We start from the raw sequence: 22323 nt of genomic DNA, 5'->3' as shown, positions 1-22323 counted from the left end.
TATAAATATATGTGCTCATGTTACCAACTACAACAAAATCTTCACAAAACAACGTGAACATGGTGTAAACTGATAATGATTCCCTAAATGGGTTCAACCACCAACTAGTAAATCATGGTCTTCAGTTCGGAAAGCACTTACCTAAAATCTAAGTTACCTATGATTTTACCTTCTACCCATCAGGTTGCTACCGAAAGGCAACTAAAGTTTGTAAAATTGAAATGAGTTGGTATATTGCCAACAATAGCTCCTATTAAAATACACCCACATTACAAGAATCCAAGAAGAGAACTTTCTGATTGCCACTTTTGCTATCACATAGAGAACCTTTCCTTCATGATTTCTTGTTTTGAATATACTCATTTATGATGTAAGCTGTGTGTAAGCCAAAGACAAATTTTATTTCCCAAGTGTATTATTGAAAGATTTGTATAACTGCCTACCAGAGGTCCTGACAAAGCTACACAACTCTAAAATAGCCACCATCCATAAGAAAAGAAGCTCAACACATTTGATCATAGGTATAACCTTGTGGCCACTAAATATAGGAATTTCTCATTAGACTTATTCTTAGAACCCGCTACTGCTTCCACTACATCCACCACCATGCCCCAGGCTGAGCATGAAGACTACATTTTGTTCTATAACATATATCCATGGATTATTTCAATCAACTACATTTTTCTGTTAGAAAACAAATCCTAGTGGGAGACACACATCCTAAAAGGGGACAAGGAAAGTGAATCGTAGAGAAGGTTATTCAGATCTGCAAATATGAAACAAAAAAAATTACTTCATCTTTTCTGTTTGGCCAATTATACTGAGAAGAAATCAAGAGAAATCACAATTAGATTGGTTAGAAGAAATCTCAAAGGAGATATTTTGGAACTGAATTTTGAATGGTTCTGTGGGATGTAGATGGGTGACAAGGCAAGGAATAATATAAGAGGCAACACATTAAGGTCATGAGCACATGGAATAGCAACAGGGTGTCTGGAAATGACAACTGCATTAGGTCTATTGAAGTGGACAGTAAAAGCAGGTAAGAATGGAAAGAGATTAAGGATAGTAGGTAGACAGTATACAGATCCTGAAGGGCTTTCTGTGCAAAAACTTGGAATTTGAAATTTACACTGAAATTTATAGAAAGGGGTTTTCATCTAGGGAGAGAATTGCTACTCTACTTACTGTTCTTAAAATAATGATGCAGGTGTTTCTTATTAGACACTCTCCTGCCAACTCCTAGGAGCAAAACAGACTAAATAAAGACAAAAACAGGGGTACCTGGGTGGCTCAGTTGGTTAAGAGACTGACTCTTGATTCTGGCTCAGGTCATGATCTCAGGGTCTGCAAGTTCTGCCCCAGCATCAGGGTCCACACTGACAGTTGAGAGCCTTCTTGGGATTCTCTCTCTCTCCCTCTCCCTGCCCTTCCTCTGCTCACACTCTCTCACTCTCTCAAAATAAATAAATAAACATTTAAACACATGCACGTATAGGAGGATTAGGAGGAACTTGACGGAGGAACAAGCGGGAGAAGAAGGGCGGAAATGGTGGGGGAAAGGGAGAGAGGCAAACCATGAGAGACTCTTGAATGCTGACAAAAACTGAGGACTGATGGATGTGGGGGGGAGGGGGGGATGGGCATGGAGGAGGGCACTTTGGGGATGAGCACTGAGTGTTATGTAGAAACTAATTTGACAATAAACTATTTGTAAAAAAAAAAAAAAAAAACATTTAAACACAAACACAAAAATGATACTCAAGTAAGAAATATCAAGAAGTCACAAAATCCCCATAAATCTGACAAAGCCCTCTTTAAGGTCATGTTCTAGTATCCGGTGCTACTCCTTAGATGTTATGGAATGCCCAGTTCTCTTGCACACAAGCACGCATGCTCTCTTTCTCTTCCTGTTTTTGGGAATCACACCACCCAAATAAAAGTGGCTTAGAGTGATTTATCTGGTAATGATCTCAGAGACAGCTATCACCGAGGGATGGAGCAGATTATCGTTCAGAAAAGTGAGTTGTTAGTACTTTCCTGAACAAAAAAGAAATTGAACTTTGTTGATTTGTCACATACACATCACTTAGACGATTATATACCAGGATGCAGTGAAATTTTCAAAAGTGCAGAATATTCTTGAGAAGATGCTGAAAAATTAGGTAAACATGACTCAAAGAAAACTTTGCAAATCAAAAATGGTCCACTCTATTTCCTTTCATGTATGGAATATGGGTAGAAGGAATCAAGTATGTCAAGTCTCCGCTGTCCCTGTTCTAACCAGAACATTGATGGGAGTGTGTATTTAGTTCCTCTTGAAACTGTAACAAAGTGCTACAAATCTGGTGTCTTAGAAAAATAGAAATGTATTGTCTTAACGTTCTGTAGGTCAGAAGTCTGACATGGGTCTTCCTGGGCTAAAATTAGTCTCACCAGGGCTGCATTCCTTTATAGAGACTGGAGGAGAGAATCTGTTGCCTTGCTTTTTCCAGAGACTTCCCACATTCCTTGGTTTGTAGCCTAATCCCCTAAAATCTCCTTATTTTAAGGTCAGTATGCTGGCAACCTCAGCACCATCTGAAACCTTAATCCCCCTCTCCCAGGTAACCTAACATGCTCAGAGGTTCTGGGGATTATGAGGTAGTGTCTTTGAAGGGAACCATTGTTCTGCCCACCGCCAAAAGGGAGTGGATATTCAAGATGGCTTCTGCAGCATCACGTGGAGCAGCAGAAGCACCTCTAAACTCATGCAGCATGAGATGGCATAATGTAGGCGAGAGAGGATCCCCTGAGCCTGCTTCTCTGCCAATCTCAGGCTCCAAGGAAGGTTCAACAGTGAGACTTTGCCACTCTGTGAAGAAATAGGAAGTAAATAAAGGAAAACATTTCAATGAGCAGCAAAAATCAATGAAGCAAACTGATCCAGCGTTACTTCATTGATTTCTCCCACTTTAGCTGCTCTTTGAGTCGTTTGCTAATCATCAGAGAACATTTCTTTCCTTCTCTTCCCTTTTATTTACCTGCCCTGCGCTCCCAAGCTCTTCGCTCTATTGGCCGTAATTGTGATTGCCAAATTTAGTTTCAGCTGATGAACTTATTGATCAGAGTAAGGAGCCATCATTCCAGTGGTTTTAACCCCACCCCCACCCCCATAAATGGTTTCTGGACCTAAAAGCTTTCTGGACCTCATCTCTCAATAGCCCTTCAAAACAAAGTTTTCCTGAAAACTTCCTTAGTAAGAAACACAAAGGAGGGACTTTTTGTCTTTGCCCCAAATCACAATAACTGATGGAATTCTGTTACAACACAGCTGTTATTACTGAAGTACTTCCAATCAGATTAGCTCTTCTGTACAACTTGTGAAATATTTCAATAGGTAATCTCAAACAAAGAGTTTTAAAATATGTTTGAAAATGGCCCTATCATTAGAATAATTGCATCATTTCTGAAGATCACTAAGTTGAAAAAGAAAATGCAAGGGTACTGTGGTTTTTTGGCACATTAAAAAAATAATTATATTGCTTCCATAAATCTAAATTGCTAAAATTTGCCCTTGTGCAAAGAGTAATCACATTACATTACAGTTCCCTTTCATACATGATTTGAGCTTTAATATAGTTTATTTTATTCTGGACTTCACACAAAATAATGCATAGAAAACAATACTTAGAAATATCTTCTATCTCATCATAGCCACTGTAGTGATGTTTTACTTACTTAAGACATCCCCACATATCAAATTAATTGTTTTAATATTGAACATACTTGCATTAAATATATAGATAATACCAGATCCTTATTACTGGAACTATTTGTTAACTTTCACTTATTTTTTTAAAAATACTTTGTTGTGGTTTATGTTGGAGGATGGAAAATTTGAGTAAATAATATATATTAATTGTTTTTTTAAGTTTTCTTTTTTTATCCTCTTTATTTGTATAGAATTGTGTTATGTGGGGAAACAAAGATAAGATGAACACTGCCTTCAAGAACACAATCCAAAGATAATATTCTTATGGTTAACAGAGACTTTATTTACTATTTTTAGAGTAAACATGCATTCCTAAAGACAATGTTAATATTTATTGTAGAATTGTTGTTCTACAACGTTATGGTCAATAAGGAAAATCGAAGATTTATGACTTATTGGAAGTGACTCTAAGTTGATGTTTTCGACTCTTTTTATTGTTACCCTCATAACACTTTACAATAAAACCACTATAAAGTAGCTAACACATTTCATTAAGTTAAAAAATAAACTTCAGGGGCGCCTGGGTGGCTTAGTCGGTTAAGCGTCCGACTTTCGCTTAGGTCATGATCTCGCGGTTCGTGGGTTCGAGCCCCGCGTCGGGCTCTGTGCTGACTGCCAGCTCAGAGCCTGGAGCCTATTTCAGTCTGTATCTCCCTCTCTCTCTGACCCTCCCCTGCTTATGCTGTCTCTCTCTCTCTTCTAGAAATAAATAAAAAATATATATATAAAAATTAAAAAATAAACTTCATCTGGATTATTATTGTTTTTGTATAAATTTTTATACTAACAAGAATTCACTTCCCATCTTCTAGTGAACCAATGAAGATATGATTTGAAGCAAACATTGGAGATCAAGTTTAGGAAAGAATGCATTTTCCAATTGGTGATGAACAATCAGTTAAAGTCATCCCCAAACTTTAATTTGGTATTTACATAAAGCCTTATAGATTATTGGGGCTTTTAGATTTGAACATTTACATGACCAAACTAAAATAGAAATATGATCAAGCCTCAATTATTTTCCTCACTTCAAAATCTGTTTCATAAATTGTTTTTGTTTGTTTTCAATCTTTCTGTCAGTATTTGAATGATAATTTATTTATTGCATGTAATTTCTACTTTTTGAAGACGAATGTCTAATTATGAAATATTTCTTAACTTTTGAATCAAACTGAAAGAGGAAAAAATATCAAATATAAAATATATTCCCTCTTTCTTGATCGACCAGGAGGCTGGAAGAATACTGTGATCCTAACTCGGTTATCTTGAACCCCTCTGAAACTTTATGTAATTTTGGGGGTATATATATCCCCACAGGGAGTGATACTTCTAGTTTTTATCAGATTATTAAAGGCTTTGACACCCCAAACAAATAATTTCTAATAGAAGAAAAAAACTTACGGAAGATAGACTTTCGCAGTAGGAAATAAGCATGAATGATTGAAAAACCAGAATTGGGACTTTAGTGGAATAATCCATTGCTAACTTGTGAAATAAATGCCCCCAGTCTTTTCCTGGGTTTTATCAACTCTTTTGATCAATACCAAAGCATCTTCTCAGTTCCAGCTCTTTCCTTCCTCTCCTTCCACTCAGCTCCCTTAACCTACACCTCTTGTAATTTTCATGTGTGAAGAGAAAAATCAAAGCGAAATTGCATCTCTGATGTGCATAAATTGATCACTCCCAAGCAGTCACCGTACATTTTTCTGCTGTAGTGCAGTTTTCACGTGCCAACCAGCAGACTCATGTTTGAGTTGATTCAGCAAGACTGCTTGAGACATGGTGTGCGCTGTCTCCACTGTATATGATAATGCCACATTCAGAATGACAGTGGTCTAAGCCTCAGGGCAGTAAATGCTTTTCGAGATACATTCAATTGCTCTTTAACTGAGTTTAGCCTAAGGTGTGGAGAAAAATTGCTGAGGCTTTCAAACATGTTTAAACATTTTAGTATTGCCCTGGCGTGTCAGCTTGAACTAGAACACTCCTAGGTATAAAATGCAGACCTGTAATCCTGTAATTGCAGACCCAGAATTTCCAGAGCTTTCTCTAGTAGCCCTGAGCCTGAACTTGTTAATTAAAATGTGCATACATGTCTGAAAATGTTCTTTGGAAGAGTTGTACTTTCAGTAATATTGGTCAGTTTGTTACTCATGAAAAGAAGATATAAAATAAGTAGCATATATCATTTCCAGATCTCAGGCTGTTGTTTGTATATAGTAGATAGTATAATAATACCCCCCATGATTATTATCTCGGTGATCCATCACTGTATTGATGAACTCTTCCCCCTCCCAGAAAAACAAAAACAAACAACATGTAGGGGCTTCAAACAACAAAGGTTTATTACTTCTCACATTTCTGTGGACTGGCTGTGTGGCACCCTTACTACTTGCGCGTGGCTCACTCAGGAGTCTGCCTAACTGGAGCTAGGCTCTGCTGAGACAGCTGAGACTCTTTCTCAAATAGTGTTTCATCTTCAGAGAAACTAGATTGTGTTTTCTCTTGGGGTAGGGATGTCAGGGTTCCAAGGGCAAATGCAATAGATGTTGCTAGAGTTCTTGAAACCTAGTGTGGAAATAACGTTTCACTTCTGCCACATTCAGTCATCAAAACTGGCCAGTCTTCAAGATGTACATAGAATCTACATCTTGACATAAGATCAGTGGTGTCACCTGCCAAATGAGTGTGTATAGGGGGTTAATTCCTGGCCTCATGTCACAATTTAAAACTATTGTGTACATGGATCATGAAGTCTACAGAGCTCTTTGGCTAAATGGCTTTCTGTTTCGTTATTTCCGCCGTATGAAGGGTTCACTGAATCTGAGGCATTTGCCCTGCTATTTTTTGTCTTTCTTAGATTTCAACCTCTTAGTCTTAGATTAGTTTATTGCTAATTTTTGGCCTTTCTTAGAAACAGAGCAACTTATGTTATGACCCATGCAGACAAAGCAAGGTAGCAAGCTAACAATCCGGTACTTAAGGGGCAAATCTCTTTCAAATAAAAGGATTAATTGTGAGATTGTTCTGTGTAGGTTGTAAAGATAACTGTAAATAGATCATCTTTTTTTGTTTTGAGCAACCATAATGACACATACTGAATACATCTTTTCTGGAAAAGTCTTAATAAATAAGCACCTGACGTAGAGTATCCAGGAAATGGCAACCTGTATATTTTCTTAAAGAGATGACAACTCTGGTATATTGCAGAGTCTATAAGCATAAAGGCATTAGTACGACTGGAAAAGTAACTCAAAATACATGTCCTTTTGATTGATGATTGGTATTAATTCCACAGTAAGTTATCTGGAAACCTTTTACCCAAATACATCTCCAAATTCAAAGTCCTTCATAGGCTGAAAAAAGTATTACCATGTATCTATCATATATTACTTAAAAAATCTGAGACAGTGCTCTTAATGAAACATACTATTTCTACAGCAAAATATAAATATTTATACCACATAAGATAAAGATGAAGCATAGTCTTGGATTGAATATCCAGATGTAAATTTATGGGGAAAAACAAAAACAAAACTTGGATTTTCAAAGCATTTTTGAGGACAGAATTGGGTATGAGGGATGGTATGCCTGAAGTAGGTAATATTTATTTGGGGCTCATTGTGTGTTCATGAATTATTACAAATACTTTATATTAAAACACTTACTGCTCACAATAACCCTAAAAAGTTAATTTATTCTTAAACCTGTTATATAGATGAGGTAATTTAAATAAATCAAGTTACTTGTAGGGCATCAAGGTGCCTCAGTCAGCTAAGCATCCAGTTCTTGATTTCAGACCAGGTCATGATCTCACAGTTTGTGGGATAGAGCCTTGTGTCGGGCTCTGTGCTGGTAGCATGGAGCCTGCTTGGGATTTTCTCCCCACATCTCTAGGCCTCTTTCTTGCTCATACATTCTCTGTCTCTGTCTCTCTCCAAATAAATAAACTTAAGAAAAAAATAAGTGACTTGTTCATAATTACATACTCCCTAAAGTGAAAAAAATTAAGAGTTTTAATCCAAGGAACCTGGCTCCTGAGCCTGTTTCCCTAAATAACATATTTATCACTTATGGAAGAGTACAGAGATTTTATATATATGACCTACTGTTGACTGAACATCTACACTGCACCATAGACCATAGGCATTCTATAGATTAATTCTTTTATCCTGGAAATACGTAAGGAAGTAGGTATTATTATCTCACACATGAGGACCTTGAGGCTCAGAGAGGTCACATCCAAAGTCATACAGCTTCTATATGCTGCACCCAGAATCATACTCAACAATGCTGAGACAAAAAAAAAAAAAAAAAAAATCTGTTCTTTTCACAAATCATTGTCCCCATCGGGATTTACATAGGAGTCTATAAGTAAGACTGAAGTCAAGGTTGGGTGGATGGGCCAGCCTTATATCCTCTTCTAATTTGCTTGGATCAAGTGATTTTATGACAAATTAGAACACTATTTAAAAAATGTAAGCCCTTTTTTTGTAGCTGTAGCTGACACTTATGTAACTATAAATCCCCCCTTCTTTGAGAGAGCACTCAGACATTTAAAGGATTACAAACCGATTGTCCGCATCAGTGATTCCTACCCTCTCCATTATCTACTATGTGCTTACCTTTCCAATTTTCCCAAATTCCCCAAACAGATAAAAGGCAGGGATCTTTACGTTGTTTACATTAAAAAGCCAACTCCAATCCTGTATGAGCTTTTTGGATTTCATCCCCTCACATGTAATCTTGATTGACTACAATAATAATTTTCCAGTAAAGAGTTTATTTATTTTCCCAGTTGTATTATGTAAAACAAAAGTAAATCAGTTTCTTACAGCTATTTTCAAATAAAGCCCTTTATTCAGTTATTTGAGTAAAAGAGATATTTCCTTTTGGATTAAGAAAAGAAAGGTAAAATGTTAAAACATTTGTTGGTAAGTCATTACCAATTGTCTTACTTTTTGTTGTTGTTGTTCATCCTTTCGTAAAGTCTTTTCATTGTCCACCAAATTCCACCAAGATTTAGATGTGACTCTAGAAGAAGAAGTCTTTATATAACAGGATATCAAGAAATATAAAAAGAAAATACTTTAAAAGAAAGAAAAGCAAAGGGTACCTGTATGTGTTTTTATTTCTCTCCAGAAGGAGAGAATGACACAATTTGTCATTTGCAGAATGTTCTCAAGTAATGTTAAGACTATTCTAGTATTGACTTAAAAAATACAAATTGTAGGAATGGTATGAACATCTACACGTTGACTAAAAAGTCATTTATCACGTGATCAGAGAATTAAGTAATTTGTATATTAATCAAATAAGGAAATGGTGCATATGTTTTAAATATCTGAACTTAAAAGAAAACCGCATTGGAAATACTTTAAAACTATAAGTGCAATATTGTCATGACTTCTCTTAGGAGACAAAAATATCCTTGTATCTTCAGCCCCAAGCCAAGGGCCTGAAGTAGAGTGGGTGCCCAGGATTCTGACAGAATGCATAAATCAGCGTATGAAAAACCCTACTGGTACAGAGCTGTCTTCGAGTCTGCATGATACAGTCTTCTTCTGTAATAAAGATGCTTGTACTGGTTTCTGAACTGGATAGGACAGCTTCTGAAACATGAAATGCCTGCATAAATCTAGGCTCTCTTTGCTATTTCTGATGATTCCACATATTGTCTGTCTGTCACTTATTGTTGAGGTCACTGTACCAGCAGTTTCCCACGCCAGCTCAGCTACCGAGCCCAGTCAAGATGCCTATACTTCTTTTCCGAGAAAGAGCTTGAGTTCTTAAATTCATAATTTCTTCTACTTTAAGAAATGTATAGTTTTCAGGAGGTGACACCATTTTTGTCATTAAGTAGTAAGATTTGTGACTTTGTGGAATCTATGTCCCCAGACACTTTGTTTTCCTCTTCCTTTGGAGACTCTAGTATCTCCTTATGGTTGTGGGTAGCAGTAGTTGACCTCTACATACTCAGCTGTTACATTTTAAGAAGGAGCATTATGGTGTTATGAGAAAAACTAAAGTGAAAGTCAAAACACTTATTCTTTGGCCTTAGCTTTCCCCGAGGCTGGGCCCCTCACTGCTGCCACGCTCCTTGCTCTTGGGCTGAGGTGATAGGTAAAAGGAGTAGATGAGGGAAAGTACTTTTTATGTTATAAACTATGAGCTATTAGGATGGCTTAAAACTGGACTTTCGAAAAGAAAATTAACTTAATGTCTAAGACAGGACTTTTACTCTCCAAGGGGATATAATGGTTCTAGTAAATACCTCGAACTCTAAAGTATTAACTCGAACTCCACAGGTAATGCTAAAGCAGCCATAGGATCTTATTAATATCACTCCCACATCCACTCTTTGCAAGGCTTGATATGATTAAGTAGAGGTATGGAGGGGCAGACTCTAAGGAACTGATTTTGTTGGAGAAAGTGCTGATAGAGCATACCATTTAATTTGATCAGGATCTTTTACTTTTTATTGATTTACTCAATAAAAACTAACAAGAGTTGTCATTAACTATTTCCCATCTTCACTAAGGTCCAAATGAAAAGACGTAGTACTAAACCAAAGCATGAAATAATGTTGATAGGTATCAAAACCACATCCTTCAACGAAAGACTGAAAGATGGTTACTAGTTGTATAAGGTCTGCCTCTATCATTCCACAAAGCAGGACATTTTAAGAATGTATCTTTTATGAAAGGGAAAAAGAAGTATCTTGAACGCTTCTTCAAGACCCTTTATAACTTTTGTGTTAAAAAAAAAGTAGACTTGCCTAATTAAAATAAGAAAATATAGAAACACAGAAAAACACTATTCCACTCATGCCTCGCCTTAATAAATTGCATCATAATACAAATTGCATTTGTTAATCATTGGCATTTCTTTTGAGGATTCATTTGAGTCATCAAGATTGGAAGCTTTGATTGCTCATGATGAATCTCTTATAGCCTTTCTTGATTATTTTCTAAATCTGATGACAAACACTGCAACATGTCTCAGCCAATTAGGCTTGTCAACTTCCACTGTGGTCCCCAATCAAGTGTTTGACTTTGGAAGTGACGGGAGATTCTTATTCAAAGTTATGCTTCTTGGATAGAGATGTGGCAGCCCACATGTGGCTGATGGCAGAGAAGACAAGTTGCCTTTGGTAAATGCAATAAGAGGAAATCCATTTTAGCAGGAAATAATCCAGACTATGAAGTAAAGGCTGAGGGAAGAAATTGAAGAGTATTTAATTTCTACTTGATGAGAAATTGAGTCAATCTAAATAAATATAATTTCTTATGAACGGCAGGGAGTTCAGGTACCCAAGTAAAACAATAGGTAAGAAGAATTGTTTGCACATTACAGAGCTCTCTGAGCTATTTCTAAATGCCTCTCAAGCAAAAGAAAAACAAAGTGCTACAAATTTAAAGCTTAAACACAAATTAATCCCCCAAAAGCGGAGAACATATAAGTCACTGTGTAAGTAAACTGACACATGGTGTGAGACTTAAGTAATCTTAGACGATTGGTGAACATTCTAGGTCATTTTTACAGGGAATTACAACCACATTCAAAGAGGTTTTTTCCTATTTTAGTAGCTTTATTCCTGATTACTTTCTTGTTTTCTTGAGAGACACTGTCATACAAGAAAAAGAAAAATTTGAACTTGTTAAAGCAATAAAGAAAACAAGGAGGGGGCGCCTGGGTGGCTTAGTCGGTTGAGCGTCCGACTTTCGCTTAGGTCATGATCTTGCGGTTCGTGGGTTCGAGCCCCGCGTCGGGCTCTGTGCTGACTGCCAGCTCAGAGCCTGGAGCCTGTTTCAGTCTGTGACTCCCTCTCTCTCTGACCCTCCCCTGCCCACGCTGTCTCTCTCTCTCTCTTCTAGAAATAAATTAAAAAAAAAAAAAAAAGAAAACAAGGAATATTTAGAGTAAAATAGATCTGATCTTACACTTGTCCCTTTTATAAGGATTTTTCCTGTTCAAGTCATTTAAGTCAGCTTCAAATAAACAAAGCATCCCAAGATAGAACATATTCCCAAAGAACTCACATTTTGTTCATTTAAATAAACTAGATTACAAAAAGCATTCCTAAAATTGCCAATAGTTTGATTTTTGAAATGCTTCTAAAATTGTGTCTGAGGGACACGAGAGGGAATTTTTGGCATAAAAATGAAGAAGAAAGTGCTTTTTCTTTCAATGATAAAATTGTAGGGTCTCCCCACTTAGAAGTCAAATAGCACAGCATGTGCAGCTACAATAAATAATCATCTTTGCATTTTACCTTTGGGAAAGAGAAAAGCCATTCTAGATTTTCTGTGAAGAGCACTGGCATTTCCTCATTGAACTCTCAGCACACAGCATAAAAATCTCAGGCCATAGAGGTTCAAAAATCAATTGGCTGGCAAATGTCAATATTCCAGTTATCCATCACTGCAAGGGGAAAAAATGGTATGCGTTGGGCTGCCTTGATTTAGGAGATTTGGCAGAGTAAAACTTCTGAAATAGTCTATACAAATAATAGCCCAAATAAGAATGTAATGTTAAATTACAGAGGATGGTATGTGGAGACAGAAGCAGATGGTATAAATATACCAGGGGTAATGTAAACAATGCCTTCTTCTATTTTAAACCAAATCTACCCAGGGCTATGTAGAAGCAAATTTCACTATTCCATTGTTGTGGATATATTTGCAGAGGTTAAAATTTCTCATTCTTTTAAGTTCAAAGCTTCTTTAAAAAAGAAGAGAGAAAGAGAGAAAAAAAAGGAAAGAAGGAAGGAAGGAAGGAAGGAAGGAAGGAAGGAAGGAAGGAAGGAAGGAAGGAAGGAAGGAAGGAAAAACATGACACCATATGATATAAATTGGAGCTCAGTCATATTATGTTACTTTGTTTGGCAATAAAATAAACTACAAAACATATCAAACAAGACCCCAGAGGTATTATTTTAGAATCTGTTGATGTACCTCAGGTTTCTCTCTCTCTCTTTCAAATAAAAATAGTCTGTTAAAAAATTGTAATAGTAAGAAAATACATACATACTCTCCAAACACAGACACATATTAATGATTTTACTTACATATACAGATAATTCTCAGTTTCCATCTCAAATCCTGATCCCTAAGAACTGTCTAGGTTAGCTTTATAGTAATAAAAGAAATTTCCAGTTCTACTAGGCAACACCGTTCATTAGGGGTCCACACTATTTCATCAAAACTTTAGAAGTTTGACTGCATTTAGCCAATACATTACATTTAACATAATATTTTTATTCAGCAAACACACTGGCAAATGTTTTCTTCAGTCAACACTTAAGGGATTATCCGACAGCACATATTAGGTCATGTGACATGGTGGGTGGGAGGTGGGTGCGGGCTAGGGTGGGGTTGGTGATGCCGTTGCTAATATGTTCACACCCATAACCTACTTGTACTTTGCTTTTTTTACTTTTTACCAAATAATCTGCTGTCAATTTAGCTTCTGCTTCTGAGTCACCCTGATATTTTAGAATGTATTTTAAATATAAGGTTTTGCATATTTGCATCCATGAATAATGTATAAGCAGAATGAAATCCAATTGGCAAAAGTACACGATTTCTGGGATAATTTATAAGTAGGGTAAATCATCTATTTGGGTTTAATAACTTTTCTTAAGCATGTGGAAAAATTTATAGCCATACAAATACACATATGCACTTTATTTCTACTTGAGAATATACACATGCCTCTGTTCTGTTACAAATGCATGTGTACCTATCTATCCTACAGACTTAAATTTATTAGTTTGTTCATGCCTCTCTTTCCATAGTATTTGTTCTTTATGCAAAACCTTATCTTTAATGGATATGAAATCAAAGCCATTCTATGGTAATGATGAACTATGGGGTGTTGAAAAAAGGAAAATAATACAAGAATATATATATACATATATACATGTATACATATATATGTATATGTATATATATGTTTCTCTTTTCCAATTTCATACATATCAGGAACACCATTTTGGAGAATGGTCACCTTTAATGTCTCCTGTTCCTTGAATTTCAGATTCAAGACCTCTACCAGATGTAGCCCTGACTGGGAAGTGTACCCGTGAGTGTGATGAATACGGCCACTCAGACTCCTGCTGGATGCCGGTCCGCACTTCTCCAGAGAGGAAGAAGAGCCAGCCCAAACTCTCCACTTTCATGCCTGTTGATGAACGAGGAAGCCAGGAAAAGCTGGCCAATGGCGAGGCCGCCATCATGGGTGACCGCAACAGAAACCTCCTGAACAAAAAGTTGACCTCCTCCTATGAGACCTTCAGTGCAGCTAGTTTCAGCAAAAATGAGGAAGCCAACCCTGAGGATATTCCCCTTACAAAAACAGGGGAATACAAGCCATCTCCTGTCAATACTCTCACTAGAAGAGAAGTTTACCTGTAGGCTCTAAAGAAGAACAGCAAAGTTCTTTTCATGTATGAGAAGGAGAATAAGGGGCAAACAAACAAACAAACAAAACAAAACAAAACAAAAAAAACCTTACAAAGAAAAACCGTTTAATCAAAAAGAGGGGGCTACCAAAGAGACAAAGCTTTGCCTGCCACTTCTGCCTCCAGATCAGGCCTTTAGTGATACTGTTAGCCTGATTGTAATGTACAATGTAGAAACCATCCTTGTTACTTGCATGTCTAACCCCTTCACCGATTATTCCCAACACCTGCTATCCCTCTTCCCCATTCCCCTCCAAGGAAGAAAAAAAAAAAAAAAGATGGTTGCAAGTTTCTTTCATGGTAACAAGCCTGATTAGCAGAACACAACACACTCTCATTATCCCTAAGCTGAAGCATGATTTAGTCACTTCAATTTAGTTCAAATGCCATCCGGCTGGTCTAAATTAACTAACTAACTAACTAACTAACTAACTAAATAAATAAATAAATAAATAAAACAGCAACAACAGAAAAACAAAAAACAAAAACCTATCAGGTAAAATATATTTCAGACATACCATCAGAATGTGATTAATCACCATGAAAGGCAATCCCCCCAAAATGATAGAGTCCCTGTAAAGGTACATTCTTACGCAGGGGGACTCTATAAGAGGCATGTTGGGAATCTCACAGGTGTAATATTCACATAACAGCGACTGACAACTAGACTATATCCCTGTTGGAGATTGCGGTCCCAAATTAGCATATGGTTGTTCTTTTCAAGTCAGGAGTATCAACTTCAACCCCGTACATCCATTGAATATTCTTTGTATACACACAATCTTGACCACATGTATCAATTACACTAATTACAACTTGTAAAAATTATATATATATTTTTTTTCAGAACAGCACCACTATTATCAACTAACTGGAACAATTGTGTCATTAAGAGGCCAAAGATCACACGGCAGATCAGGGAAATCATGAGGTAGATTTGGTCTTGACATGGAAACCCATTAAGCAACAAAAGCAATCGAATCATGCACCCACAGAAATACTCAGACACTAACTTATTTTACATCGTCTCTATACCCGAAAACATGCATTCTCTTTTATTTTTTTTGTTATTAAATATGATGCTATAATTTTACATTTTATTTTATTTTATTTTTTTTTACAAATAGTTTATTGTCAAATTAGTTTCTACATAACACTCAGTGCTCATCCCCAAAGTGCCCTCCTTCATGCCCATCCCCCCCTCCCCCCCACATCCATCAGTCCTCAGTTTTTGTCAGCATTCAAGAGTCTCTCATGGTTTGCCTCTCTCCCTTTCCCCCACCATTTCTGCCTTTCTTCTCCCCCTTGGTCCTCCGTCAAGTTCCTCCTAATCCTCCTATACGTGCAAACATATGGCATTTGTCCTTCTCTGCCTGACTTATTTCGCTCAGCATAACACCCTCAAGGTCCATCCATGTTGCTACACATGGCCAGATTTCATTGTTTCTCATTGCCATGTAGTATTCCATGGTATAGATAAACCACATCTTCTTGATCCATTCATCTGTTGATGGACACTTAGGCTCTTTCCATGTTTTAGCTATTGTGGCATGCATTCTCTTTTAAAATGAATTTTCTTTGAAAGCTCAGAAAGTGAAAAACTAAAGTGATGTATTTTTGGTATTTTAGTAGGTGATTAGTTTAGGTTCCAGTTTAGTTTCAAACAATAGTATCAGGGAAGATTCCACTTTTAAAAAATCATATTTGTGGGAAGGAAGTGAAAGAAGGCTATGTGGGCACAGTCTTTTAAGTTAAAAATCACTGTTATCATTGTAGAATCCAGGTCATGCTTGCTGGTCCTATTATTTACATTTCAAATTACCAATTGTATTTTTTTATGTGTTTAACACACTCTTCCAGACAACACAAGTGCATTAATTTTGGATCCTGTGCAATATAGCTCTCTTTTAAGACTCACGACATTGAAACAAGGTGATGCCCTAATTTATTTGTCACAAGTGTGATTTTGAACATTATTTTCTATGTCTTAAAACAAATCCAGACTGAACATGAAAGAAAGGAGTTCTGGGCAGTGATATGTTTCCTTGTATGTACATCCCAATGTGGGAAAATACGCAGTTTTTCCAGTGTAAAAAAAAAAGAAAATCCAAGCCAGAATATATGGATTTTGAGTCATTTGTTCCATAGAAGATGATTTAACATAATTGGAGACTGAGCTGGGACATTCAGACAAAAGTGACAATCCAGGGACAGAATAGGGGATAACAGGTGAAGAGAGCAAATATTCCCAATAGTGATGGTTTGCAACCTGGTTAAGACATAGCCTGATGGCTCTCTAGCAAACTGTAGAAATAGTGTAGCTTTGGATAGTTTTATTCTTTACAGAATTTCTTAGACTATAAGGTGAAGCAGCCTGGACTAGAGGTTGTGAACTCACTACTAGTTCATCAAAATGTTTATCTTTGAAAACCACTTCTCTGTTTGGTGGGCAACTCATTTCCTTCTGCTCTTTCTTAAATGGAGTTTTCATTTTGATGTTAGTTTATGTATAATAGTTAGGATGAAAGAAGATATGTAATTGAAACAAAAACTTTGGACTAAAATATCAATAATTGAACATTTTTATGTTTGATTATTATTTACACGATGGAAAGATGCAATTCTAGTACCTTGTTAGGAAACTGCATTAAAGCAGTTCTGCCTTGTATAATCTGTAAGTACCTATTAAGACAAAATACTTCTAAAGATACTTATGAAATGTATACATATTTTTTCTTGCACGTTACAAAGCAAATACTCAATTGCATAACACAGGCATTCAACAAACTTTTTTTTAATGCATTTTTTCTTTCTTTCATGAGACACTTGACACCATTAGATAGTTCATTTCACTCTATCTTAAAACCCTCCCATGGTCTGTAAAGCTAATACGGGTCATACTGGACCTTCGGATTAATTGGATCCACATTCCCCAATGATGTTTGCACCACGTTCAAGACAGCCATATCATTGTCATTTAACTCGTGAGCCTCTCTTTAGAACTAAAAAGGGTGTGAAAGAATAAAATTCAGTGTACTGTAACTATTTGCAGTAATTCTAGTAGAATTAGCTCTCATAACATGTTTATTATATAATGAGCTGGCATGACACAGAAATATATTTTGTGTTTGTATGACTTTTATTTTGAATAAGTTAAATCTGGTGCCACTCCATATATAGAGTGCTTTTGAAAAAAATCAATAAAAAGACACAAAAAAATAATAAATGAGTGAATGCAAAATAAGCAACTGTGCCTTTTATACCTGTTGTTACGGTAAAAAAACGGTTGTTGGGTTTGGACAATGAGGGAAAATGGGCTATTCCCGACTTTTTTGATCTTGTATAGTTATCCATGTTTATTTTCTGAAAATAATAAATAATATATTAAAAATTTGCCTTCTGACAAACTCAGATAATGGACCAGTCTTAAATACCGTTCATTCATAAAACAGAACTAAGGCATTAATTAATATGGGCTGCTTAATTCTGACTAGAAGGCTAAAGCGTTTATTGTAATAGTAACACAGAACGATAGTATCAGGGGTGAAATCAGTCCATTCTGCAAGATCAAATATTGATTTCATATTTCTATCCTTTATTTCCTTTTTGTTGTTATTTTTCTCTTAGCTGCTGTTTCATTTTGGTTGGACAATATATCAACCATACTTGTTTTCTGTACACAAGAATCTCAAGTGAACTTTGCATGCATTATACATTAGGACACATTTATAAATTAATGAGTAACTATATAAATTTATGTGTATTAAAATTTAAGTGTATGTCTGTAGCTTCAGTCTCAAATCTAATGCTCATTCTGAACCTCCAGATATCATTTCTGTATGGTTTCTGACTGGCCTGCTGCCTGAGTTTCAGAAAACAAGGGAGGCATTATTTTTATGGAAAGAAAAACTAAGATGGTACTGAAGATGTCTGGCTGAAAGGCTACCCTAGGAAGCTGTCTTATAAAAAAATAAAGTAACGCACAGACCAGAAGAAGCCGTCAAGAGTCAAGCCATCCTAAAAACAGGCCTGAGAAATCCAAAGAGCAAAGTAATTTTAGGTATATTGTATCAACGGTAAATACACAATGTGAACTTAGTGGGGAAAAAAAGTGAAGATGATGGTGAATAATCTAAAGCTGGTTAGTTGGGACCCAGGCAGAGGAATAGGTAACATCTGGAGGAAGGCATCATTTTTTCAGCTACCTAGGGTTTACTTTCAGACAACTTTTCCTACATTTTAAAGCACTTGCATTCAGTGTGGTACGATCTGTTTGTAATGTTAATCATTGACTATTGTTCTGCTACTTGGATGTTGATAGTGAAGCAGAGAACAATTTATCATCGTTTATTATAAGTCACTATGCACGCAACTATGCTAAACATGACGAAATGTATTAAACACTCGTCCAACTATTTATGAAAAACTTTACATAATTTAATTTGCTTTTGTACAGTTTTCTGTAAATAAATTGCTTGTCATTTTTGTCTCTGCAAATTAAAATATAACATGGTCAAATGGTTTCACACTCGTAAGTGTACTTCTCTGTTGACAGGTAATTCCAGTTTGATTGGACGAGAAGTGAATGGATGCATGTACCAGTTTGATTTAAAATGGTTTGAGTTCTGCTAAATTAAGATGGAGTAAAGGAGATAATGCAGCAGTAACTGTTGATTCAGAGGACGCCATGCATAGCTGTCATCGCACTTTGTTTTATAATAGAAGAGAACATGGATTCTTCAGTTTCATCAAAATAATCTTTAAGACAGTTACCTAGCTAGCTTTCACATGCTAAGTGGTCAGTCGAAGAATTTCTCATCATTAACATAAAGACTGATCTTTCAGGTGTTATCTAGAGAAATTTCACCTTTAAGGTAAAACTAATTCTAAGTCAAAATGTATCTGTTCAGGAAATGTTTGTTTTTAATCTAAAATAGTGGTGACCACAAATACATGAGACACTTAAAGAACCTTATATTATGTGAAATGTAGAGAAAAAATTGGAAGCAAAAAAAAAAAAAGAATTTTTACCTTACTCAAATTTTTCTTTAGTTAAGCTTCCTCTACTTCTTATATCTTTTTATATTTTTAATCAAATATATATATTTATATATTTGATTTATATATATGTGTATATATGTGTGTGTGTGTGTGTGTATATATATATATATATATATATATATATATATATATATAACTCTTCTGTTTACTCTTTGCAATCAGATTATGCCCCTAACTATAATGGTTATCATCTTTGTTTAAGTGGTGTCTATTCAAGCAGGCAAATTCTCTTCTGTAATTCAACTCAGAGACTTCGAAGAGAAAGAAAATACTTTCTATATATACTAATACATTCCATGGAATTTTTGTCCCATCTCACAACAGCACTGCCAACACTTACCTATGTGGGAAAAGAGTCATTCTCAAGATCCTTGCATGGAAGTTTCTCTACCATTTTTTTTTCCCTTGCTTGGATGAAAATCCAACATAACTTTATATAGAATGACATATTCTTTCTTAAGTCAAAGATATCTTTGTAAATTGATTGTAGCTGGCAGCCTTCCTTCTCTGGAGCAGGAACTGAGAGTGAAGCATGGTGAGAAAGTCTGCTGCAAGTTGTAATGAGGTGAACCAATGATACATTCATTCCTTGGGCTTTCTGCATTCTTAATGGTGAGAACCGAACATCAGTACAGAAGTCATTAGAACAGTAATAACATGAAATCATTAAGTTTTCCTGTTTTAAATGTTCTACTTATATTTGACAAGTATATATTTCTCTTTACCCTAAATTTACATGCTTATGTTAAAAATATAATCTTTCTAAAATCTCATAAATGTAAAAATACACTGTTACATTTAGAAACAAGGTAGACAGACATGAAGCAGGACAACAAAAGTTACCTGCATTGCTCCCAAGGTTTCAGTCTCATTATTCTACCATCTCTGATTCGTTGGGAGAGTTTCATCTAGTTACTTCAAAGCTTGACTTAGCACAACATTATCTTACATTTATAGAACACGTTATGGTTTACAAATGTTTTATAAGATTCATCACAAAATTTCTATAATACCTGCAATATAAGGTGAAAAAAGCTATTAGATGAGCCATGTATGAAGGATTTTGCTTTTATTAAATTATTCTCAGATTGAATAAAAGTTTCAATGCAAAGTTCTGCCACTATTAACATTTTCCCCCTGCTGGCTTAGGTACCAATCAAAACATTTTGCATGATTTAGCAGAATGACAAGAAAAAGATTTCTCCTCATTTACCTGAATAAAATAGGCATTTGTAAAGTGGGAATTTGGGGGGATGGGGGCACTAATTATGCAGATTGGCAGGTAATTATCTTCACTTGACATTACATAACACACCCGGCAGTGATCGTAATTTGTATGGGATCTCTGACAGTGAATTGCAAATCTTGAAAACAGCATAGCCTTATTTCTTCTTGCTGAATGCCCCTGGTCTAATCTATCAGGCCAAGAGATTTTGATGGACATTGGCTGGATCAATAGTCTGGGTGTGGGGATATGAGTGATTACAACTGACAGTCAGCCCTATCAAAATTGATCAGATAATTATAGAATTCTCAAATTTACTTTGGTTTTAAACAGGCTGAGTTCACAAAGAAATTTATTTATTAGTTTTTGTCTTGTCCCTTTTCTCTTTTTATATGTTATCTTTATGTGTGTGTGTCTGTGTGTGTGTGTCTGTGTGTGTGTGTCCCCACCTCAAAGCTCTTTGCTCTACTTTAAGTTACTTGCTTTGTGTTTTTCTCCTCTCAAAAGTAAACCTAATTTTCCCGGGAGGTGGTAGGATGTTAGGTAGCTAACCAAGAACTAGAGGATTTGCAACCCAATCAGCTTTATTTTAATGGAAATTTACAATATCACTACTTGAGCTCTTGGAAGGAAAAGTGAATAGGGACTGAACTTCCAATTGTTTATTTTCTCTTATCTTTATCCCTACTCTAACACTTGTTTATAAACTGCATGGAGGAAGGTGATTAACAAAGATAATATAAATTTTCCAAGCTGCATGGAGTGAGGGAAAGATATGAATGTAAAATGTGGAATGCTAAACATTTATGCTCTCCTTTAACACTAACTTTATTTTTTCCTGTTGTGCTGCTGTTAAATGGAAATTTTATTCATTGGTTGAATTTGATTTGTGTGGCCCGCACAGAAATAATTTTGTCTACTTATTTAAACTCCTGTGGGAAGATGTAGAAGATGCCTAATCATTCATAAATGTAAAATTTGCCCCCAACATTCTCAGATGATGCTGAACAAAAATTATAGTTAACTTGTGATGCTCAGTTTTATTCTTTCCATTAAAAGTTATGATTCAAATAATCCATTACAAGAAAGGTCAAAAGAAAGGTGCATGAGGTCAACAAATAAATGTCAGATATGATCTTAGAGATTAATATGAGCTTTGGAAAATAAAAATGTTAATCAATGTGCTTAATTAAAAAAAAAAAGAGGGAGAGAGTTCACTAAAGAAACACCTAAATAAGCAATCTACAGAAAGATAAAAACAAGATGTTTTATTTTGATAATTCAATTGAACTTACATTACAATATCTCAGACTTAGTAAAATTAGTAGTAACTTGATTAGGTAATGTCAGGTTTTTTTTTTTTCTAAGTATGTTCTATAGAATATTACACAGAACATTTTATTACAGATTTTATGGGTCGTTATAAAAATTTGACTGTGTACTTAAACTATTTATAATACTTTTATGGAAAGGAAGAGAGAGCAAGAAAATAACTGGAAAAAATAAAGAAATAAAATAAGAAGATGGCCAGGTCATTTACTTAGTTTTGAAACCTGCCTTTAAGATACAAACAACTATCTGAATACATTGCAAGGCCCTACAGTACAGCTGGAATGTACTAGATTAGTATTTCCTAAACTGGAGTATTTGATTCACTGAAAGACTACAGAGTTTTAGAGATGTAGGTATTCTATGATAATTTTTAAAGATTTGAGTTTTACCAAATGAGGATCATAGTTATTTTACAGCACAGTTTCAGTGATAATTCTCAGCTTAAGCTGAGTTTCATAGAAAAAAAATACTATGTAAGTCAATATT

General features: G+C 35.6%; 1 protein-coding gene across 5 annotated transcripts in view; it reads left to right on the top strand.

The window, feature by feature from the left end:
• PCDH7 (protocadherin 7) overlaps window positions 1–14496 on the top strand; it is a 420500-nt gene extending 406004 nt beyond the window's left edge. For 3 of the 5 annotated variants that reach the window (XM_039252578.1, XM_039252577.1, XM_039252576.1), the window contains exon 3: window positions 13796–14496. In XM_039252578.1, the coding sequence (XP_039108509.1) occupies window positions 13796–14172 (377 nt within the window). In that variant the 3' untranslated portion in view covers window positions 14173–14496. The remainder of the gene's footprint in view (window positions 1–13795) is intronic. The other 2 variants (XM_039252583.1, XM_039252579.1) reach the window with 2 other exon arrangements.
• Window positions 14497–22323: the final 7827 nt, after the last annotated feature.

Source organism: Hyaena hyaena, unplaced genomic scaffold (assembly GCF_003009895.1).
Source record: "Hyaena hyaena isolate Hyena2069 unplaced genomic scaffold, ASM300989v1 scaffold_424, whole genome shotgun sequence".
Lineage (NCBI taxonomy): Eukaryota > Metazoa > Chordata > Mammalia > Carnivora > Hyaenidae > Hyaena > Hyaena hyaena.
This window is presented reverse-complemented; position numbering and strand designations above follow the sequence as displayed.